This window comes from Thermobia domestica, chromosome 7 (genome assembly GCF_964235325.1).
Source record: "Thermobia domestica chromosome 7, izTheDome1.hap1.1, whole genome shotgun sequence".
NCBI classification, from domain to species: Eukaryota; Metazoa; Arthropoda; class Insecta; order Zygentoma; family Lepismatidae; genus Thermobia; species Thermobia domestica.
The window spans coordinates 295,036,702-295,057,357 of record NC_137460.1 but is presented as its reverse complement, the minus strand read 5'-3'; the positions used below and the strand labels follow the sequence as shown (position 1 = coordinate 295,057,357).

The window sequence follows — 20,656 nt, the reverse complement described above, 5'->3', positions numbered from 1 at the left end:
ACTAAAATCAACTCAACTTTTATAACTTTCAAAACATCAATATAGTAACCCTACGTGATGCTACAATAGTTTAAATCTTATGACGAGTGTAGCTCGTCATTTCACTGTACGGGGTTTACAGCAAGCAATTAATTGCAGACCGGGAAAGATATATATATAAACTCCATGGTTCTGTGTAATCACAATAACATTTAAAACACATTTCTGACCAGAACAAAATGAATTATTTAATAATTCATTTTGTTCTAGTCACGCTACAGATTTTTTCTTCTTCAAAAATGAGCATCTTATCAGTGATTTCAGGTTTCCCCCGCAAGAGTAGGTGGGTATCCCAAAAGTTAACCCCTGAAATAATCACGGCATCTCATGCTTTACATCGTATCATTATACAGAACGAATAACGAATTTACACTACAAACAATTGGTGGTCAGAGTAAAAACGCGGTGAGAGATCAATAGGCGGCTAACCAATACACTTAATGAGCAAAGTCCTTCACTGCTCATTATTGTAAAGCTGAATTTTTAAAAACAACGCTATTTATTATTATTTTTACTTCTATAAAATACAGGTTCAACCAAGCTTAATAATAACCAGCGTGACTTTCGCAATTTCAAGTTACTTAACTGAAGAATTGTAGGCTTACTTCTCAGCGATTGAATTTCGAGCTTACAATCTCAAATACGATTTCATTCTTGCTATAACTTACGAGAGTACACTGACTGAGCAAAACTTATGGCACAGCAGGTCACTGATTCGCGGATGGATACCACGTGTGCTCAACGCCACTTGCAGGGCTCCGCGACGGTTTCAGTTGTCTAAGGCGTTGTGCGAACTGGCTGTGTGAGTGATTCAATAAAATGCTACGCACTCGTGAGTTGACGGCATTCGAACGTGGCATGCTGGTGGTTGCCCGACGCATGGGACATTTGATTTCGGAGGTGGTGCAGCATTTCGGCTTTCCACGTTCAACCGTGTTGAGGGTGTACCGAGAATGGGTGAATGACAGTGTCACAGACCATAACGGGCGTCCAGAGGCCCTCAATGACCGAGACCGGCGACACCTGGGACGAGTGGTCAACAGAGACAGGAGAGCAACTGTGCAACAAATCACGGTCCAATTCAACACGCCGTGCTAGAAACGTCTCCCAGTGGGCAATCCACCGGAACATGCGTGTCCTCGGACACTCCGGCGTGCATTTGCCACCAATCACCACGGATGGACACTGCAACAGTGGTGTAACTTCATATGGTCCGATGAGTAGTTATCAACTATACCATGTCGATGCGAGGCACCGTGTGTGGCGCAGACCGCATGAAGCGATGAATCCCGCATGCCAAGAGGGCGTGGTCCAGGCCGGTGGGGTATCAGTCATGGTGTAGGCTGCATTTTTCTGGCATGGAATGGGGCTCCTGGTTGTTGTGGAAGATACATTGACTGGTCCGAGGTATCGTCAGCTGCTCGGAGACCATCTCCACCCGTTTGTGATGTTTCAACACCCTGGCAACATTGCAGTCTTTCAACAGGACAATGCGGGACCACATCGCGCCAATATCGTCCGTGACTGGTTCGACGGGCATGCAGGTGAGATCCAACGACTGAACTGGCCACCCAGAAGCCCTGATATAAACTCCATTGAGCATATCTGGGATGCCCTTAAACTGAGGTTCCGGGCATTGGACCCTCAACCCACGAACAGGCCACAATTGACTGCCACTCTGCAGACTGTGTGGTGTCAATTGCCTCCGGACGTGTACCCAGGACTTGCAGACTCTGTTCCACGCCGTATCGCTGCGCTCCACAGGGCTAGAGGGAGCCCGACCAGATATTAAATGGGTATCCATGGGGGTTGCTCAATGTATATTCTACTAACTTATAAAGTGTAATTACCTACGTAAAATTGCAAAGTCCATTGACTGTTAGTTTGTGACTTCTTAGTGCGGGAACTATTCAACAGATTTGCCGGCCATAACTCAAGCAGAATGTGTAGCGACCTCGAGTTTGTTTTAAAACAGAATTCACATATTTCTTCGTATTTCATTAACTGTATATGTATGTACGTGGCCGTTCGAGGAAAGTTTCCCTGCGTTGCCAAAAAAACATTTCTTATCGTACAGACAAAAATCAAATTGCGGCACAAGCATTTGTCCTATCTGCAAAAAATTCGGGATCCACGAGAAAGACCAGTTTTCACAGCTGTCTGAACCTCCAAATTATTTCGAAAACATTGACCTTGCAGTTGGGACTTCATCTGAGGAAACGTTTCTCGAAGTTGGCTGTATTCGTGCTACCTAATGTGGACGAGCATTGTCATCCAGAAAAGAGTCCAGGATGTTTGCGTTTTTCGCTTTCTCCAATGTTCAGCAATAACGTGCAGCATTGACTCTTCCCTTTTATTGCATCACGGGTAAATGTAGAAGAAAGACGAAACAAGACATTGGTACTTGCATGTCAATTATCGGGCTCGTACGACCACCCACGTATATATCTTTTCATACGGAAAACGTTCCTCCTATAGTCTAATTTCCACGTTGCCAGGATGTTACACAACAATCGATTGTTCTTTTTCATTATTTCTGAAGGTTAAGATATTTCGACATATACCGAAAAACCAGACAACTGAAGTGATTTTAAAGGTTGAAAATGGAACTGCAAACATGATTAATTTTTATTGAAAAGGAACTGCGAACCATTGTTAAACGCACAATAAAATTTCTTCAGATGGTAACCGCTCGCAATATGGTGGAGAAATTGAAGGAAAAGATTGGTAGGGGAGGCCTGGTAGTTCGATCAAGCTAATTAAAAAAAAAAGTCTCAGAATAAAATTAAGGTAGACTTCCTAACCATAGTAATTCAATACTTAAAACTTGAAGGAGTACATTGTAACTATTGCAATAGATTAATAAGATCAAAGATAAAACCTGTTCCTCGGACGTTGGATCCATATCTATCTATATCTATATATATATATATATATTGCCATGCATTCCTGCTTTTGTTCTATGGCGATAAAGATTGAAACTGGAAATAGTATATAGAAAATATTCTTAAGGAAGTGTTTATCGGAGTTCTACCACTTCTTACTACTCTATGTGATCAAAAGTATCCGGACCACCCCCCCAAAAAAACATACGTTTTTCATATTAGGTGCATTGTGCTGCCACCTACTACCAGGTACTCACTATCAGCGACGTCAGTAGTCATTAGATATCGTGAGAAAGCAGAATGGGGCGTTCTGCGGAACTCAGACTTCAAACGTGGTCATGATTGGGTGTCAATTGTGTCAGAAGTCTGTACGCGAGATTTCCACACTCCTAAACATCCCTAGGTCCACTGTGTCTGTTGTGATACTGGTGGAAACGTGAAGGGGCACGTACAGCACAAAAGCGTATAGGCCGACCTCGTCTGTTGACTGACAGACTGCCGACAGTTGAAGAGAGTCGTAAAGTGTAATAGGCATCTATCCAGACCATCACACAGGAATTCCAAACTGCATCAGGATCCACTCCGAGTACTATGACAGTTAGGCGTGAGGTAAGAAAACTTGGATTTCATGGTCGAGCGGCTGCTCATATGCCACACATCACGCAGGGACGGCTCGCTTGGTGTAAGGAGTGTAAACATTGGATGATTGAACAGTGGAAAAACGAATCACGGTACACAATGTGGCGATCCGATGGCAGGGTGTGGGTATGGCAAATGACCGGTGAACGTCATCTGTCAGCGTGTGTAGTGCCAACAGTAAAATTCGGAGGTGGTGGTGTTATGGTCTGGTCGTGTTTTTCTTGGAGGGGGCATGAACCCCTTGTTGTTTTGCGTGGCACTCTCACAGCGTAGGCCTACATTGATGTTCTAAGTACCTTCTTGCTTCCCACTGTTGAAGAGCAATTCGGGGATGGCGATTGCATCTTTCAACCCATCGAGCACCTGCTCATACTGCACGATCTGTGGCGGAGTGGTTACACGACCATAACATTCCTGTAATGGACTGGCCTGCACAGTGTCCTGACTTGAATCCTATAGAACACCTTTGGGATGTTTTGAAACACCGACTTCGTGCCAGGCCTCACTAACCTAAATCGATACCTCTTCTCAGTTCAGCACTCCGTGAAGAATGGGCTGCCATTCCCCAAGAAACATTCCAGCACCTGATTGAAAGTATGCCCTGCGAGAGTGGAAGCTGTGTTCAAGATTAAGGGTTGGCCAACAACATATTGAATTCCAGAAGTACGGATGGAGGGCGCCACGAACTTGTAAGTCAGGTGTCCGGATACTTTTGATCACATAGTGTAATTCCAAATTTATTCAAAATACAACTACACAGTTAAGAAAGGTAGACATGCTACGAACTAAATTAATGATGCCGTGCATTGTTGAAGTGGGCGATCTCCCCTTAATTCAGGGTTCCTACTGGTCAGGAAAGTCAGGGAAAATGGTGCAGGTCAGGGAAACTGAAGGAAAAAGACTGGAAATCAGGAAAATTCAGGGAAATTTTATAAAAATATATATTTTTTTAACATTAATTTTACACCGATTTCAGCTTAGCCAACCATTAATGATCACGGTATGGGACTTTGCTGAGACTTTTTATGGGTGGTAACTGGAATGTACGTATGAGCAATTGATTATTATTTGTCTCAATAGAAGAAATGTTCTCATATATAAATATTCACCGTTATTTGTTCCTTATTTGTATCTCAACGTCTTCCGACACCAAGACCGGTAGCTAGCCCAAAAATGTACAAACATGTTATAGTTCATTTGCAAGTCTATCGTGAAAATTGTAAGGGGAGGCCCGGCTCCCCTAGACCCCAGTGTATACAGGCCTACCGACACCTCTCATGAAAGTCAGAAATTCCTGCCAAAAGTTAGGGACAGTCAGAGGGAAAAAATTACCAGATTAGTAGGAACCCCGTAATTTCATCCCCAAACTATAACAGTAAGTCTTTCCTAACACCCAACGAAGCGCACACACTGTTTTATAAAAATTTGAGCGTGTTTAATCCATAATCCCGAAAATGTTCTATAAAATTGGGAAGAGTTCGAATTCGCTCCTGCAAGCAATGCAGACTATTGGAGATAAAACAAAAAAAGTTATGGAAGGATTTTTATTTAAATTTTCGGGGGTGCAGGAGTTAAATGAGACTGATATTTGATTGACTTAAACTGGAACAGTGGGTTTTATGCGAAAATCGAGTATTTACGAGTCATCGAACATTTATTTTTTAAACCGGTTCACTATAATTTTCGACTGATTTTAAATGCAAGTAGTAGGAATGATTATGAAGCCTTAAAAAGTATACGCCATGTTCCATGAAAATATATTTTTTACGGAAGAAATCTTAAATCATATTTTTAATCGGACGGGAGGAGGGGTAACTCATACCATATCAGACAGAGGCTCAATTCATCGTTCGTTCTCCACTCATTTTATCTTTAACACAGGGGATTACGGAAAATTCAAAGTTAATATTGTAACAAATTCGAAAGAGCAAGCCTTAAAGAAAATGTACAAATATTACACGAAAACTGAACCAATGCAACGGAAATTGTGTAACTTTTTTTTTTTTTTTTTTTAATTTAGAAGATGTAATCTATGCCACATAAAGTGCTGAATTCACCACTCATTCTTGACTGATTTTCTTCCAAAGCATTGGATTTACTCAACTGGAAAAGTCAAGGAAAACGTAGATTATATTGTATCAAATCTGAAAGAATTTTATAGACAGATTGTGGGAAGAGGGGTAGGAGTAAAAATTCATTACTTTATTTTTTACTGGTTTGCAGCAAGGATGACCGGGAAGCTTCGAATAAAATGTACGACATATTACGTCAAAATAGACCATTTTTTTAAAGCAATAATTATCGTGAACATTTTTAAAATTGCATGTGTGTGCTGGATAAATTCCACTTTCATTTTTCGCAGATTTTAACCCTAAGCTGTGGGAATATTGCCAAGGCCAGAAAGAAAATGTACATTATGTTTTGTCATAATTGATTTTTTTACGTGATTTATATTGGAAAATTGACTTGCATGTACATGTGTAAACTTGCAACATGGGGTACATTTTATCCCCCTTACACTTGCTAGATTGCAGTCTCAGGTAGTAGATATATTTCTATAAGTGGAAGGAAGGCAATTAGTACCATCAAAATGGATAAATTTTTGCCAGTTATCGTGAAACGGCCACACACACAAATGCCAATAGAGTCGAATAGAAGCTTTGCTAACGTTCGGTTCAATTAGTGTACAATTTATTGAAAAGCGTGTGCTTTTGAAGGTGTGTGTGTGGGGGGGAGGAGGCGTAACTGCCCCCTGCCCTATCCAAATGACGCCTCTGTGCTAAACCACAACCAACCAATGTTGAGGTCTGAGAATTGGGCAGGCCAGAAGAAGTGTTAACAGTTCATGAAACTACCGAACAGTATGGATTGACGCATTGACATTGTGGGATATTATGTCATTGCAGAAAAGATCTGGACCATACGATGTACCTGATTATCTAAAATGCCCACATAGTTACTCCCAATAATTAGTTCTGTAAGCGTACGCTAGGAAATTGTGGCCCATACCATCAGAAAGCCGTCGTTGATATGGAGAACACAGTTGGAAGCAAACACGGCCTATTGTTGGAAATAAAGTGAAAGAGGGTCCACGTGTTTCCACCTCTCAATGAGAAGTCTTGTATTTTCTTGTTCATAAAAGAACTTGAATGAAACAAAGATGAATCACTTTCAAGCCAAGGGATTAACACTTCCTTCGTACGAATGCAAGAAGAGGAGATGAATTTTGACGAAGCTTCTTTCGTTCATATGGCTGGTTGGTCTCAAAACGATTCAAACCAACAGGAGCTATTCATATTACTTTCAGTTTAGCTTAAGTTAAGTTGACAACACGATACCAGCGAGTTGTTTGGAAATACTAATGAACTGGCGGGAAGCGGCTCTCAAAACATGAATTGTAAGAATCACTTTGCTCCTGCAAGCCTGTATTATGTTTTCGTTACTTCCATTTCCATATGTAATCTTTGTGTCTATTTTGACATCAATGCACATTTTCCGTATATTTAAAAGAACAGCTCATTAGTGCTTACATCAACTAGTTGGAAGATTTGCTAGGACAAATATATTTGTATTACAATTAATACACAAGTCAATGCCAAACACAATTTTACGAATAAACTGAATAACACAAAAGGACATTATTAACAACGATCATATTCAAAATTTCTGGCTTACAACTAAGACAGAGTTCTTTATTTATTTCTGGGCTTTAGATCTCACCTTTTTCCCCTTTATGCTCAAGGAAACAAAAATAAATGAATAATGATTAAATAAATGCTGAAAGGACAATACCATGCCGTGAACGGGATTCGAACCAGCGAAGATATATCCTGCGATCCCTAGCCTAACACCTTACATTTCTCGAACATGACAGCCGGTATAAAATAGAAAATGCCAGTCTAATTTATCTAAAAATGTTTTCCTAACACAAGCTAAGAATGAAGAAAAATTTCAGAAGAAAACTTACCTGTGCTGAGAGATATACATGATGGGAACGCCAGGAATTTTTCTTATTCGACGCTTGAGGTCCTTATCACAGGTGGCAACAATGTAGCATTTATGCTGGAAAATAACAAATATCGTATTTTAGTACTCCCAGAGAGAAAGTCACTGCACACAAATATTTTAAAAATTGACAAACTAAAACAGTAATCATTATTGTTGTTTGTCTGCTAGCAGGAGTGTTGATCTAATGTTAATCTTTAACAAGAATTTCGATAACTTGTATTTCAGAAGGTAGTTCATAGTTTTAAAATATATTTCCTGAATGTATCTCCGTTAATAATGAGTCGGGTATAACACTTTTCTTTTGCGCTTTAACACAAAGATCATTACCTATACGATTCATCATATGATGCGAGAAAGTATCTTCTACTAGGGAAGTGGTACAGACACAAACCATAACTTTAATAGTTGGTTGATCATGAAAATGCCACAGTTTCTACTTTTCCACTCCTTTAAATTTCTCTATGTACAGCATTTTTCAGATGGGAAGCGGCATGGCCTTGAGTTGGCTTTACGCGGCGTCCAATTGGCTTTGAGCGGTGTTGACAATTCGCGACAAGCAGTTCTGCACGCTGACTTCTCGCGCTACTGCGAATCTTGACAATAGCAGAGGCGCTTATTAGAAATATTGTATTAGCACATTAACTGCTCACTTTACGAAGTAGAGAAAAGAATTACGAACACATACGTGAAAACTACATCTTTTTATGACAACTGGTTGTCATGATACACGCTTTGAAAGGTTTCCATATAAAACAATTAGTAAAACGAGCGTTGAGTCCCGTCTAATTTCCAATGGATTTTTCTTCGATTTGGAAATGGAACTCAACTTTTATTAAAGGATAATCAGGGGTGTAACCAACAGGTTGTTCTAGGGGAACATTACTTTCAGGGGGAGGAAAGCTTTTCACGCATTAAAATCAGAACAAATGACCTCTTTCAGGATATGAAAGCATTTTAACTCACCATGTATACTATACACATATGTTTTCTCGATGCTACCTTAACAAAAGACGGATCTTGACAGTACTGAAGTTGAAAAGCGGATTGTAAGAGATAAATCAACAAGCTATTCATAAGAAAACAAATGCTGTTTCTAGCAGTCTGTTTATCCGACTTTGTGTTTATGTAGGTTAAAATACTAAAGGGAAAAAACTCGAAAAAATATCAACTCAGATATTATTATGCAATAATATAGTAGTGAAAGATCCTGGGGGGACTGAGGGAGCCAGGGCCCTCATTTTATTTGTAAATGTGCAATATTAGGCATAATTTGAATGCAATTTGTCACAAAATCATCATATATGCTTTCTGCATCTGAATGCACCCCCCCCCCCCAATTTACAGAGAAATCAGCGTCCTTGTAATTAGGTACAGAAACTGTATTGATGATGTTTTCCTTTTTCTTTTTTTAAAAATCTTATTTTATTATAAACGTTCCTAATTTGCATTAACTATTAAATAAGTTTACTAAACATATACTAGATGAACCTCATTTCGGGGCTGGAAATAGTTTGGAAAGTCAAGGCCCTCTTTTCCCCCGTTTCTACACCCTTGAGAATAGTAAGCGATCGAATTAAATAACAAGCCTCTGCAATTTGATTCATTTATATATATTCGATTCCCGGCGGGAGCTCATGTGGAAGAACAGAAGGTATGGGACATTCGTAATATTGTTTTGAAATTGCCTTCATGCAAGATTCTTCCTTATTCAACAGAAGAAACGCAGTATGATTTTTTTTCTTCGTTTCAATACCTTACGTATGTGTGGCCAATTACGTAATCCTTCTTTACTCCTCTAGCAGGGATGCAAAAGCACCAGGCGTCTGAGTGGTGTCATAAATTATTGTAACCCAAAACAAACTCGACCATATCGCGTTGCTTACGAATCAGATGGATTGTTGTTGTGAGACCTACATCAAGTATAAGAGTATGTTATTATAGGAACAGACATGGAAGCAAAGGAGCTTATTGTGTGTGTAGGAACGCAACTTCTCTTCTAGCATAAACAGAATTCATCAGTGTCTAGATTGCTTTTTTTCGTGGTAGTTCATTTGTTCTCCAAAATTATAGTTGACAGTGTCTTTAAGGAAACCGAGTACAAGTGCGGAATTTTCTTCAAAAAAAAAAAAAAAAAAAAAAAAAAAAGTGCTACGAAGTGAAGCTCGAAGAATTATTTTTTTGTGTTTATAATTTTTGGAACTCATAATAAAAAATTTACAAGAGTCAGATTCAGACAATGGCGAAATATTAATTGACATAGACGATAGTGAAAGTAGTGTTGAAGACGAACGTTTAGCAGTTCCACTGGAATAAGTTAATAGGTAGGTTATTCAGTTGCTATATATACTTCTAGGATACACAGCCAAAATCTTTGAGTTTGCTGGAATAGTATATTTACATTGTGAATAATGTTGCCAATGTATGTGTAATAATCTCAACTAGAGGAAGAGCGAGAAGGGAAAGGGGAGTCCGAAATTCGGCAACACCGCGCGGAATATCCCACAGCATTGGCTACTGCCCGTGATGCTTTACATCTGAAAAACACAATAAAAGGGTAAATATACACCTGATTGACTGATCCAACACTCATGCCAAACCACTTAAGGTTAAACAATTGAAACTTAGACGGTGCATAGGATTTGTAACGATAAGGTACCACGAACGAAGGACATTTGCAAACGCCGTGCGACTGGAGAGAAATGGGGGCTTCAATTATTATAAGATCTCGGAATCCCTTAAGTTTAGAGACATAAAATATTTTCCACCGTACAAGCTTTGCTTTCGACAGACTTAAATCTGATTTAACCTATTCCCTGAGCAAAACAATACGTTTATTCTTTATTAAAAAAAAAAAAAAAAAAATCAACGTGTAACAGTTTCGCCACTGAGTGTCTGATGAAGCCAAAGTGGATAGTTGGTTAAACTGTTACACTTTTTTTTTTTTTTTTAATCAACGTACTGTCTTGCTCAGCAAGAAGTTTAAATCAGATTTAAGACACAAAATGTAACATTTGCACTTTTCATTTAACTTGGAATTTGGTATTAGGAGTTTTCATTTTAAAATAGTTGATTAAGCGTTCCAGCGTTTTTTGTTATTTGAGTTAGAAGGAAAGAAATAGGGTGCAAGTGGGTGGTTCAGTTTTGTAGTTCAAATATTAAAAAAGAAATCAAACAGTAGTCAATTATTTGAAATAAAAAATTGATTCTTAGCAGTTCAGCCCGGCAGAAGTTTGCAGATAATGCGCGAAGCGTGCCACGAAAAATGAAATGAAATCTTTAAGTTTTACGTCCCACGGTTATGCCGGTTAGGCTAAAGGAGACGGTGGTGATGAGAGATGAGTGAAATGAAGAAAGTGGGAGGAAACGGGAGAACCCCGAGAAAACCCACGAGCACGGTGTTTGTCCACCACAAAGTTCACTTGGCGGGGTCTGGGATCGAACCCGGGACCCCAAGTACCAGAGGTGAACGCTCTACCACTGAGCCACCGCGCCCCCCACCGTGCCACGAAGATTCATACACGTGAAGGTTTAATATGTATTAAATGTTACTCTCCCCGTGCGAAGAACGGACTTATGCTAGTTTCCAACACAAGGACTGTATCTTTCTTGAAAGCACTATATGAAACAAGATAGCAAGTAAGCGACGGAACGTGTCTGTTCACTATAATACGACTTTGTAAAAAGAAGCACGTCGGATAGAATGGTGCAATATTCTTTACGTGTAGATAGTGGGGCCATATACGCTCTTTTGTTTTTTTGACGTCTTTCCACTCCCTGTTATTCAATATAAAATTCTGCAACTTGTGTATATGTACAACTAGCAAATGGCCTCACGTGTTGCTATAGACTAGTGTTGTCAACAGCTCAGCTCAGTTGGGCCGAACCGAGCCAGCTCGAGCCGAGGGCTCACCTGAGCTGAGCCGAACAAAACTTATGCCTTACCCCAACAGAGCCAGCTTGAGCCGAACTGAGCCAATGGCTCATTCGAATCGAGCCGGCTTGAACTGTTGGCTCAGCTGAACCGAGCAGAGCCGAGGCGTTTGACATCACTACTGTAGACAATATTTTTCGTTCTTTCTTCTGCACCTTTCATATACACAGTGTGCTCCATAGGTTCCCGGAGTGATTTTGTTTACCGCGTTTTTACCAACTCTATTTGTGGGGGCAGTGATTGAATTACGCAGTACTGAGTGCAAATTGGCGTTAGTGTAGTTGCAGTAGTTTAGAAAACAACACTGGTGATTCCCACCGTTGTTGTTAGTCTGTGTCAAAGTGTGAAACGGATGAGACGGATGAACAACGTGTAGCGATTAAATTCTACTGTAAAACAGATATGTCTGCAACAGACACGCTAAAGTTATTCAGAAAGCTTTTGATGATGCATCATTAAGCCAAACAACCGATTTTGAGTGGCACAAAGAAGTCTCGACAGAGTAAGGAGTCACTGAAGGACAACGAGCGCAGTGATCGGCCCACAACACCACCACCACCGTCGCCAACATTGCCACAAAAGATCGAAAAGTGACTTCGCAGTTAATAGGAGATGCACTTAATATATCAAACACTTTAGTTTCACGGCAACAAGGACTTAATAGATTCTGGATCGAAAACTAATCGTAACCTTGCATGATCCCCCTTACTCTCCATACGTGTCTCCGCCCGATTTTTATTTTTCTGTTCCCCAAGGTGAAGTTGCAACTAAAGGGTGAAACATTTGATACCATCAAGGAGATTAAAAAAACTGGACCGATCAGCTGAACAGGATTTCCGCAGCAGTTTTTCCAAGGCCATGAAAAAAAGCTGCAGATACGTGCTCAGTAGTGTATTGCTTCAAATGGAGCCTATTTTGAATAAAGAAATTAAAAAGAAATGACAGCAGCTTCTTTATTTTACTTCCAATGGCATTATTCCGGGAGTCGCACTGTATACAAATCGTCTTAACTCGAAGTTGCGCATGGAATTCGAACGTCTACTATAAGCATCTCAGTGAACTATCTTATTCCTTTTCCTTGTAAGTCACTCATCAGAAATGCCGAAACACGTGTTTAATTACTAGATTTGCAAATTATGCTACGCATACGTGTCGCTAGTCTTATAAAACGGGTATGTCCATCCGTCAGTCTCACTGCAGGTATTAGAGCAAAAACGGTATGAGATATCGGAAGCGGTCTTTTGCAATCGATTCGGCTTTCATGTTCTCTGTTACCCTTCACTCAAACTGGAAAAGGTTGAAATCAACCTTTCCGGTTTCAACGTTGATCGCCCTTAATAATATTAATAATAATAATAATAATAATAATAATAATAATAATAATAATAATAATAATAATAATAATAATAATAATAATTAATAATAAATAAATAAATAAATAAATAAATAAAACGGTTAGAAAGCGACAAGCAGTTCTTTTGGACCGATTCAGCGGCTCAGAAAAGCGTGCATTTTCGACCTGTAACACAGCTAAAACCAGAAGTGGTAGATCAAGTGGTATCAAGTACTTCTGGTCAGAGCCGTAGTTAAGGGGGGGCAGCGGGGCGCCCGCCCCGGGCGCTGATAGCAAGGGGCGCCGCACGAGCAAGGAAAAGAAAAAGTGGTGTTGAACATGAGTAAAAGACGAGTCTCCCCCAGAAAGTATTGGCGACCTATTAGATAAATATTGCTGTAGGTTATCAATGAAATACATATATTTCTTAAAAATTTTCTGCTCGCTTCGCTCGCAATGCAAGAGTTTAAATAAGTCACAACAAGTTTTTACTTATTACCTGAATATTTATTATACATGATTTCTTAATGATATGTGGTATACAAGGTGCCGAGTAATGACTTATAGTGTACGCATGAGCATTTTCAAAATCAGAAACGAGCAAAGTCGTGTTCGGCGTTTTGACAGTGATGAATTTGCTGACTTTAAAACGTTTTTCTACCCAATCGGATTAATCACGAGGCACAGTGGGGCCAAAGCACTGAATTCTTGGCAAAAATAAGAATTCGCAATATGAAGCGGAAAGTTAAAATCAATTAGTTCGGCGTACGCAGTGGCTACAATAATGTTATTTCGACATTATTTAATCAAAAACATAGAGTTTTACATCATAAAAGGAAATATTCCTTGTATTCGCGCCTAAATTATATAACAGATTATATGATTGGCATAAAGAAACGCGTGGGCAATATGCTTTGATTTGGCAATTTACGATTGGCTTATATGCTTATGTATGAAAGGAAAAAGTGTACTTATTCATTTTACAACTGAAGAGTAATAAAACTGAAGAAAAGTTCTTGCTTCTCAAAATTAGTTCAAAGTTGTGGAGGATTCGTTATGACAATGAAGATGCAAAGACGCTTCAATACATAAAAAGTATCTCATCACAAGTTCTCGATATGAATATATTATCAGATATATTAAACATATTATGATTTACAAGCATCAGTAACCTGTTCAGGTTGTTTCATATATTGCATCGTGCATTACGTGAGCTAATTTCAGAGCTTGATTGGAACACTGAGCTGGAGCGAGCGGAGGCTCATTACAGTTGATTCCAATGCCACTTCTGTGCACGCATCACAAAAAACACAATACTGAATTGATCAACACCATTTTAATATGGTTATATCTTATGGTCCATAGATTGTTTAGCATTGGCGTTTCAAAATGTCGCCACCATTAATCAAATATGTTTGACTAGAGTTTAGTTCTGTTGGTGAATGACAGAGAAGTATGACTAGATGTTGGAAACAAGATCTATCTGGGGGCAAAATTCCCAGAATAGACCTATATTCAACTTTGTCACTGCGTGCATGGGGATCACACGTCTAATAACCTAACACTTGTTCTCACATTCATCCCAGTTCAATTCAAAAGCAGCATTGCATCCAGAATGCGGTTTTTCTCAAACATTTTCATGTGCTATATTTTCCAAACGTGCAAATATGTGCAGGTTTTCTCTTTGCATACAGTAAGAACAATGTTTCTGTTACGACATATTAAAAAATCACAAACATATTATGCCATATGTTCTAGTAAAATGCCATTCTATCGTTTGACCATAGTTTATATGCTTTCAGTACCACAGCATTTTCCAAATATGATATTAAGTAGGGGATTATCATAAGGATATGATGATGATATTAGCATCATTGCTAATGTGATTATTGACTACACATCACATCAATATTCTAAATATACAAAACGATACATACATGTCGGTCGTGTCACCATGTTTACCAGCCACTGAATATCTACACGCAATGTAGAAATAGTCGCATTCAAAATCAATTTCCTATCTTCTGTCATTCCTATCTTCTCTCCGGCTTCAGCGGATAACCAAATTTACACGTCCCATGAGTTCATTGTAAGTTGCTATCACTTATTTTCCTGCACACTGTCTTACGTGTACACTATCAAGGCTTCATTATAACAAATTATATCGAGTCAATCTTTTACTTCATTCTTCGAGTTTTTGCTACGAATTGCCTGGTTTGGCCCCACTCTGCAACGGTGAGAATGAAGGTATGAAAGTGAGAAGAGTGTAGAGACACATTCAAGCTGCTGTTTGTTTGATAATATTAAAAATAAAGGTAAACGAGGGGAACAATAACATTTTCGAACTTCAAGCAGTTGTAGAATAGGGGCTTAAGGGATCAGAACTTAGCCCAAAGAAGTTCAATTTTTTTAGATACTAATCACTACCAATGATTTACTTTTAAATTCCATTAACATATGAAATTCTTCCAGTTTGAAGAAATTTATTGGGATCATTTTTTCATCAACTTTTTGTATTGCCAGCATATTATTTTGTGCATACGTGTCTAGTTATGTCATGTTTTTATCTATCTACATACATACAAAACATAAGTACGCACACTCTTAATTAAAGTACGTGTTAGTGTATTTTAATATGTTAATTAATAATAAGTAGCTTAAATTCGGAACTTTCATTCATTAAGAAATTAAGTAATTACTATAATTTCAGACATATGTAGTAGCCAAAGTATATTTTGGATTTTAAGTACAAACATTGAACATATTCTTCACCTCCATCGATCAATATTTAGAAATTCACAAAGAAGGCTCCTTCTGAATTTCCATTACATTTCACAAAATATTTTTTACCGTAAAAAGATCGAAATTAAAATGTTATTGATGTGGTCACATACAGAATAAAATTAAAATGTTTACAATTATTATTGGAAATTAATACTGTCACTCATTTCGAACAATTTAGAAGCACATAGTTTTTAATGTATTGAAATTTAATTTCTTATCGATAGTATTAAACGTTGTAAATAGTAGTAATTTTCCTGAACTGTTCTCCTAGTGAATTTGTATACAACCAAACATAGTTTTGTCAATCTTAACAAAAAGCCCAAAATAAGACTTGAAAACAGCTCTTATTTGAAAAAGGATACATAATGATCGTTTTTTTCTTATTGCAATGGTCTTTCCAAGATGATTTATAAAAATTCAGCGTAGCATAACAACAAAAGCTGCTTTTCTTATATATAATGATTGGTAAGACTGGTAAGATGAGTGTAGGGGCGCCGAATTCTACTTCGCCCCGGGCGCCGAAATCTCTAGCTACGGCTCTGCTTCTGGTTTCAATATTGATTTCCACAGATCAAAAACGGTAAGAAATATCTAAAAGTTGGTTTTGGAATAGGTGTAGCGTTGAAACACTAGATTCCATCTCCTTGATTAATTCCCTATCAAACCGGAAACCGCTGAAATTAAGTTTTCGTTTTCAAAGCTGATGGCAATAGAACAAAAAAGATATCAGCGACTAGCTGTTTCTTTGGAACCGATTCACCGTTTCAAGAATAGATTTCATTTCTTCCGTTAGCCCTCTATTTAAACCGGAAGTGCTAAAAATCAAGCGTTTCCGGTTTCATCGTTCATCGCCATAGAACAAAAAGGGTAATAAGACCGACGAGCGGTTTCTTGGAATCGATTGACTGTCTCAAGAAAATAAACTATATCCAAGCATAATATCCTACTGAAACCGGAAGTGGCAGACATTTATTAGTACTTCCGGTTTCAACGTTGATCGAGATATAATAAAAACGGTAATACATAGCGGTAACCCGCTTTTCGGAATCGATTCAGCACTTCAAGAATAGGTTCTATTTTCTCCGCTAGCCCTATCTTCAAACCGGAAGTGGTTGAAATCAAATACTTCCGATGCACAGTGGGGCGAAAACGCAAAAAGCTGGCCAAAAGTAAAAAAAAAAACGAAAGTTAGTAAAATAGGAATTTTTTATGTAGTTGGCTAGAGTGATGTTAGAAGGGCCCAAATCCATAAATAGAATAGGGTTTTTTACTTTATTCCGACTACCTGAGCCACTCTTCAGCAGGTCCAATGCGTAGAGAACAATAGAAGAATTGTAACGCGTCCGTTTAAACGATTGTAACTTTCGAACGCGTTCATAGTTTTTAAATCTGTAAAGTTTTCCTATATCGTACTGGTAAGTACAATAAGTGTATGAAGTGAAAAATTAATAATAATGATGTAATAATTTATAATTTGAATCGCAAGTCAGGCAAAATTTTCACATTGTTTATATATTTTATTAACTTAAAGCGTTGAAAACATTATGTGCACCCTCGTGCACCACGTTCATATTTTGTAGAACGGTAGTCTGAATATTAATTATTGCTGTCGACAAAAACGTAGCTGCCAAAACGTGCCAATTACGAAGCGTGTTGATGTTAATTATTGGTCATTAATGCTACAGTGACAAGCCGTTGCAGTTATCATAACCGAATCGAATACCACTAATTTGTGTCATTTAAGTAATAATACATTTCTAATAAATAAGAACGTAAGTAACAAGTAATTGTTCATCAAAATATGTGAAAAAAGTGAATGTTGTTAAAGATATATTGTGAAAATTACGAAGTATGTTGACATTCTTGTTATTCCGCCATTGTGTTTTTTTCAACTTTAGTTGCAGAATCGTAATCAGCAACCTCAATGACCCCTTTATCGCCACTTTTGAGAATATTTCTACGACTTTTTCGACTTTTGCAAATTTTATTCCGCCATTTTGGATTCGCCATTTTGTTTTTTTGAACGTTAGTTGCAGAATCGTAATCAACAATCTCAATAACCCCTTAATACTAAATTTCATTCAATCTGAATATAGTTATCATATTTTGGCCAGCTTTTTGCGTTTTCGCCCCACTGTGCGATGTGAACGCTGTTGCCATAGTATAAAAGCGGTAATAAATAGCAAGAAGTCTTTTTGAAATCCATTCAGCGTCCCAAGAAAAAAACACTATATTCACCCGTAATAGTATACTAAAAGCAGAAGTGGTGAAATGTATTAATACTTCCGGTTGTAGCACTCATCACCGTAGAGAGAAAGCGGTAAAATATCATGAGTAATGGCTTCCTGATATGGATTCAGTGCCCCAAGAGCAAGCTTTATCTCCTCTACTTTTACCCCTCTAATAAAAACCGGAACTGGTAAAAATCTATGATTTTCAGTTTCACCATACTGAGAAACGGTAATAAATAGCGAGAAGCAGGTTTCGGATTTAAGACCGCAAGAACAGTTTCCATTTTTGACTTATTCCTCAATTCCAAACAGGAATGCTAGAAATCTACTATTATTTTCAGTTTAATGTTGATTCCTATACAGCGTAACAGTAACGAAAGGCGACCAACGACTTTTATATTAATTCAGTATCCGAAGAATAAACTTTACCCCAGCTTTATTCCTCTACTAAAATTGGAAATAGCAGTAACTACTAGAATTTTCGGTTTCTATATTCCTTCCTTCCCCCCCCTCTCTCTCTCTCCCTCCTTCTCTTTCTCTCTCTCATTCTCTTTTTTTCTCTTTCTCTCTCCTTTTCTCTCTCTCCCTCCCTCCTTCTCTCCTATCTCTCTCTTCTCTCTCCTTTTCTCTCTCTCCCTCCTCTCTCTCTCATTCTCTCCTTTTCTCTCTCTCCCCCTCCTTCCCTCCTTTTCTCTCTCTCTCATTCTCTCCTCTCCTCTCTCTCTCCTTTTCTCTCTCCCCCTCCTCTCCTTTTCTCTCTCTCCTTCTCTCCTCTCTCTCTCTCTCTCTATATATATATATATAAATGAAAATGACTATATTCGTGACTTCGTACCTCTTGAACCGATCTCGATTTAATTTTAAGATTAAGTTCAGGCGTGGGATGGTTTTCATTATTTTAATTTGACGGTGTACCTTAGGGGAGGGGGAAGCGGAATTGATATATAAAAATCATCGAAAATGAGCGATATTCGTATCGAATCTATAGTTTTCGGAGATTATGAGACGAACAGTGACACTTCCGATGCAGTTTAAATCGAAATTCAGCCTTTTATGTCCAAAATGAAACGTATTCTCACCATGTGAAGAACGGGTATTCTGCTAGTATTGTAATAATTGTAAATTAGAGTAAGAAACCATTTTTGATATGGCTTCGGCGCTGGAAGAACAGCTTTCATCTCTCATATTATACTTCCATTGCAGCTGGCAGTTATATATCTCTTTCAATATTGACCTCGCATAGTTTGGGAGGCTACCGAAGTTTCACAACCATGAAATGGAATCCACTTCTTTTAAATGAACACTCCAAATACCACATTTCACATCTGTAACGTTAAGGGATTCCGAGGTACTGGTAATTTTTTTATATATATATATATATATATATATATATATATATATATATATATAATAACCGCAGACTCCATTTCTCCTTCCTGCCTTCGCCATCTTTTCTTTCTTTTTGGGTTGTATATTTTTGACCTACTGCACGGACAATATTCAACACAAACTCTATTCAACTTTCAGCGTCTCTAATGTTACATTCTAAACGCTGGCAATATTCCTCCCTCTCCGTCCTCTCTGGTGACTCACTTTAACCTTTATACATCGGGCAGGGATACTGGTGATCCCCCTAATTATCACCGGGTAATGAATGATAACTCGTTGGATAGTTTATGGAATGGTGATTCCAACGAGGTAACACTTGTACAATTCACGCACTCTATTCGTAGAAGAAAAACAAGAAACAAAAAACCCTTTAAAAAATAAAAAATAAAATTGAATTTGGGGGGCCATGGCAACACTAACAGTCACTCTACGCTGAAACAATGAAGCTAATGTGTAGACAATACACTTGTGATAATAATATTAAAAAATGGTAGTCACTGCAACTATACAAAGCGAGATAAAAGTTCAGATAAGAATTCTTATAAAAACGCCCTGCATATCATTTTCTAAGGGCTGTTGCAGACCTTCACGTTGTGGCCCTCGTGACCTCCCTAATAACCACGGTGTCATAATTCATACATCGTTGGAAACCTTATGGATTACAGATTTCAACGAGGTAATTATGTTTTTAGACCAATTCAGTGAAAAGATATCTTGTCTTACATGGAACCGTCCGGAAAATAAATGAAGGGTACGGAGAAAAAACAAGGAATGTCCATGTGTGAGGTTTTTCGGGTGCTTTGTCCTATCTGTTGGTGACTCTTGGTACTATTTGATTGTATATGCCATGCATGCGTAGATGTAAAAATGTCCATGTAAAAGGGGCAAAAGATGTAACTAACCCTATTCTTTTTACGTGGTTTTCAATATTAAAACGCCGTTTTCTCGTAAATGCAGTTTTGTGACATTCCTTCTTTTTTCCCCTTACCCTTCAAATATAATTTACGTTAAAAAACTGAGACTGAAAAAGTTGGCTAAGTTTGTCTCTCCCGTTCTTCCCTCACATAACCAATAAGCACTTTTGTAGGGTATTAGCGTGTACTGGACTACTTCATTTCTTCACATACCAATTTTTATGACTATGCCTCCAAGTGTGGGGAATGGTCCCCCAAAAGAACCCAATGCAAAAACAAAAAAACACGAACTTTACCGTCCCCTCTCTGCCGTGGTACCCCCAGATGCATAAAATGCCTATCGGCGGCAAGCTACATCCTTCAGGAACACATTGATACCAAAATTATCTTCCTAGCTTAATTAGAGGCTGAGCTAGTAATGTTTAAAGCCTTGACGCAGCAGGTGTCCTTTGGCGTTTAAAGGTTAACACAGCTTCTCACATATCTGATATCGCTAGACTTAT

At 38.3% G+C, this 20,656-nt stretch overlaps 1 protein-coding gene across 1 annotated transcript in view; it reads right to left on the bottom strand.

Annotated features, from left to right (window-relative positions):
- Bka (FCF1 rRNA-processing protein Bka) overlaps nucleotides 1-20,656 on the bottom strand; it is a 42,931-nt gene that overhangs the window by 1,087 nt on the left and 21,188 nt on the right. The window contains exon 6 of the mRNA XM_081766726.1: nucleotides 7,531-7,625. Within this exon, the coding sequence (XP_081622852.1) occupies nucleotides 7,531-7,625 (95 nt within the window). The remainder of the gene's footprint in view (nucleotides 1-7,530; nucleotides 7,626-20,656) is intronic.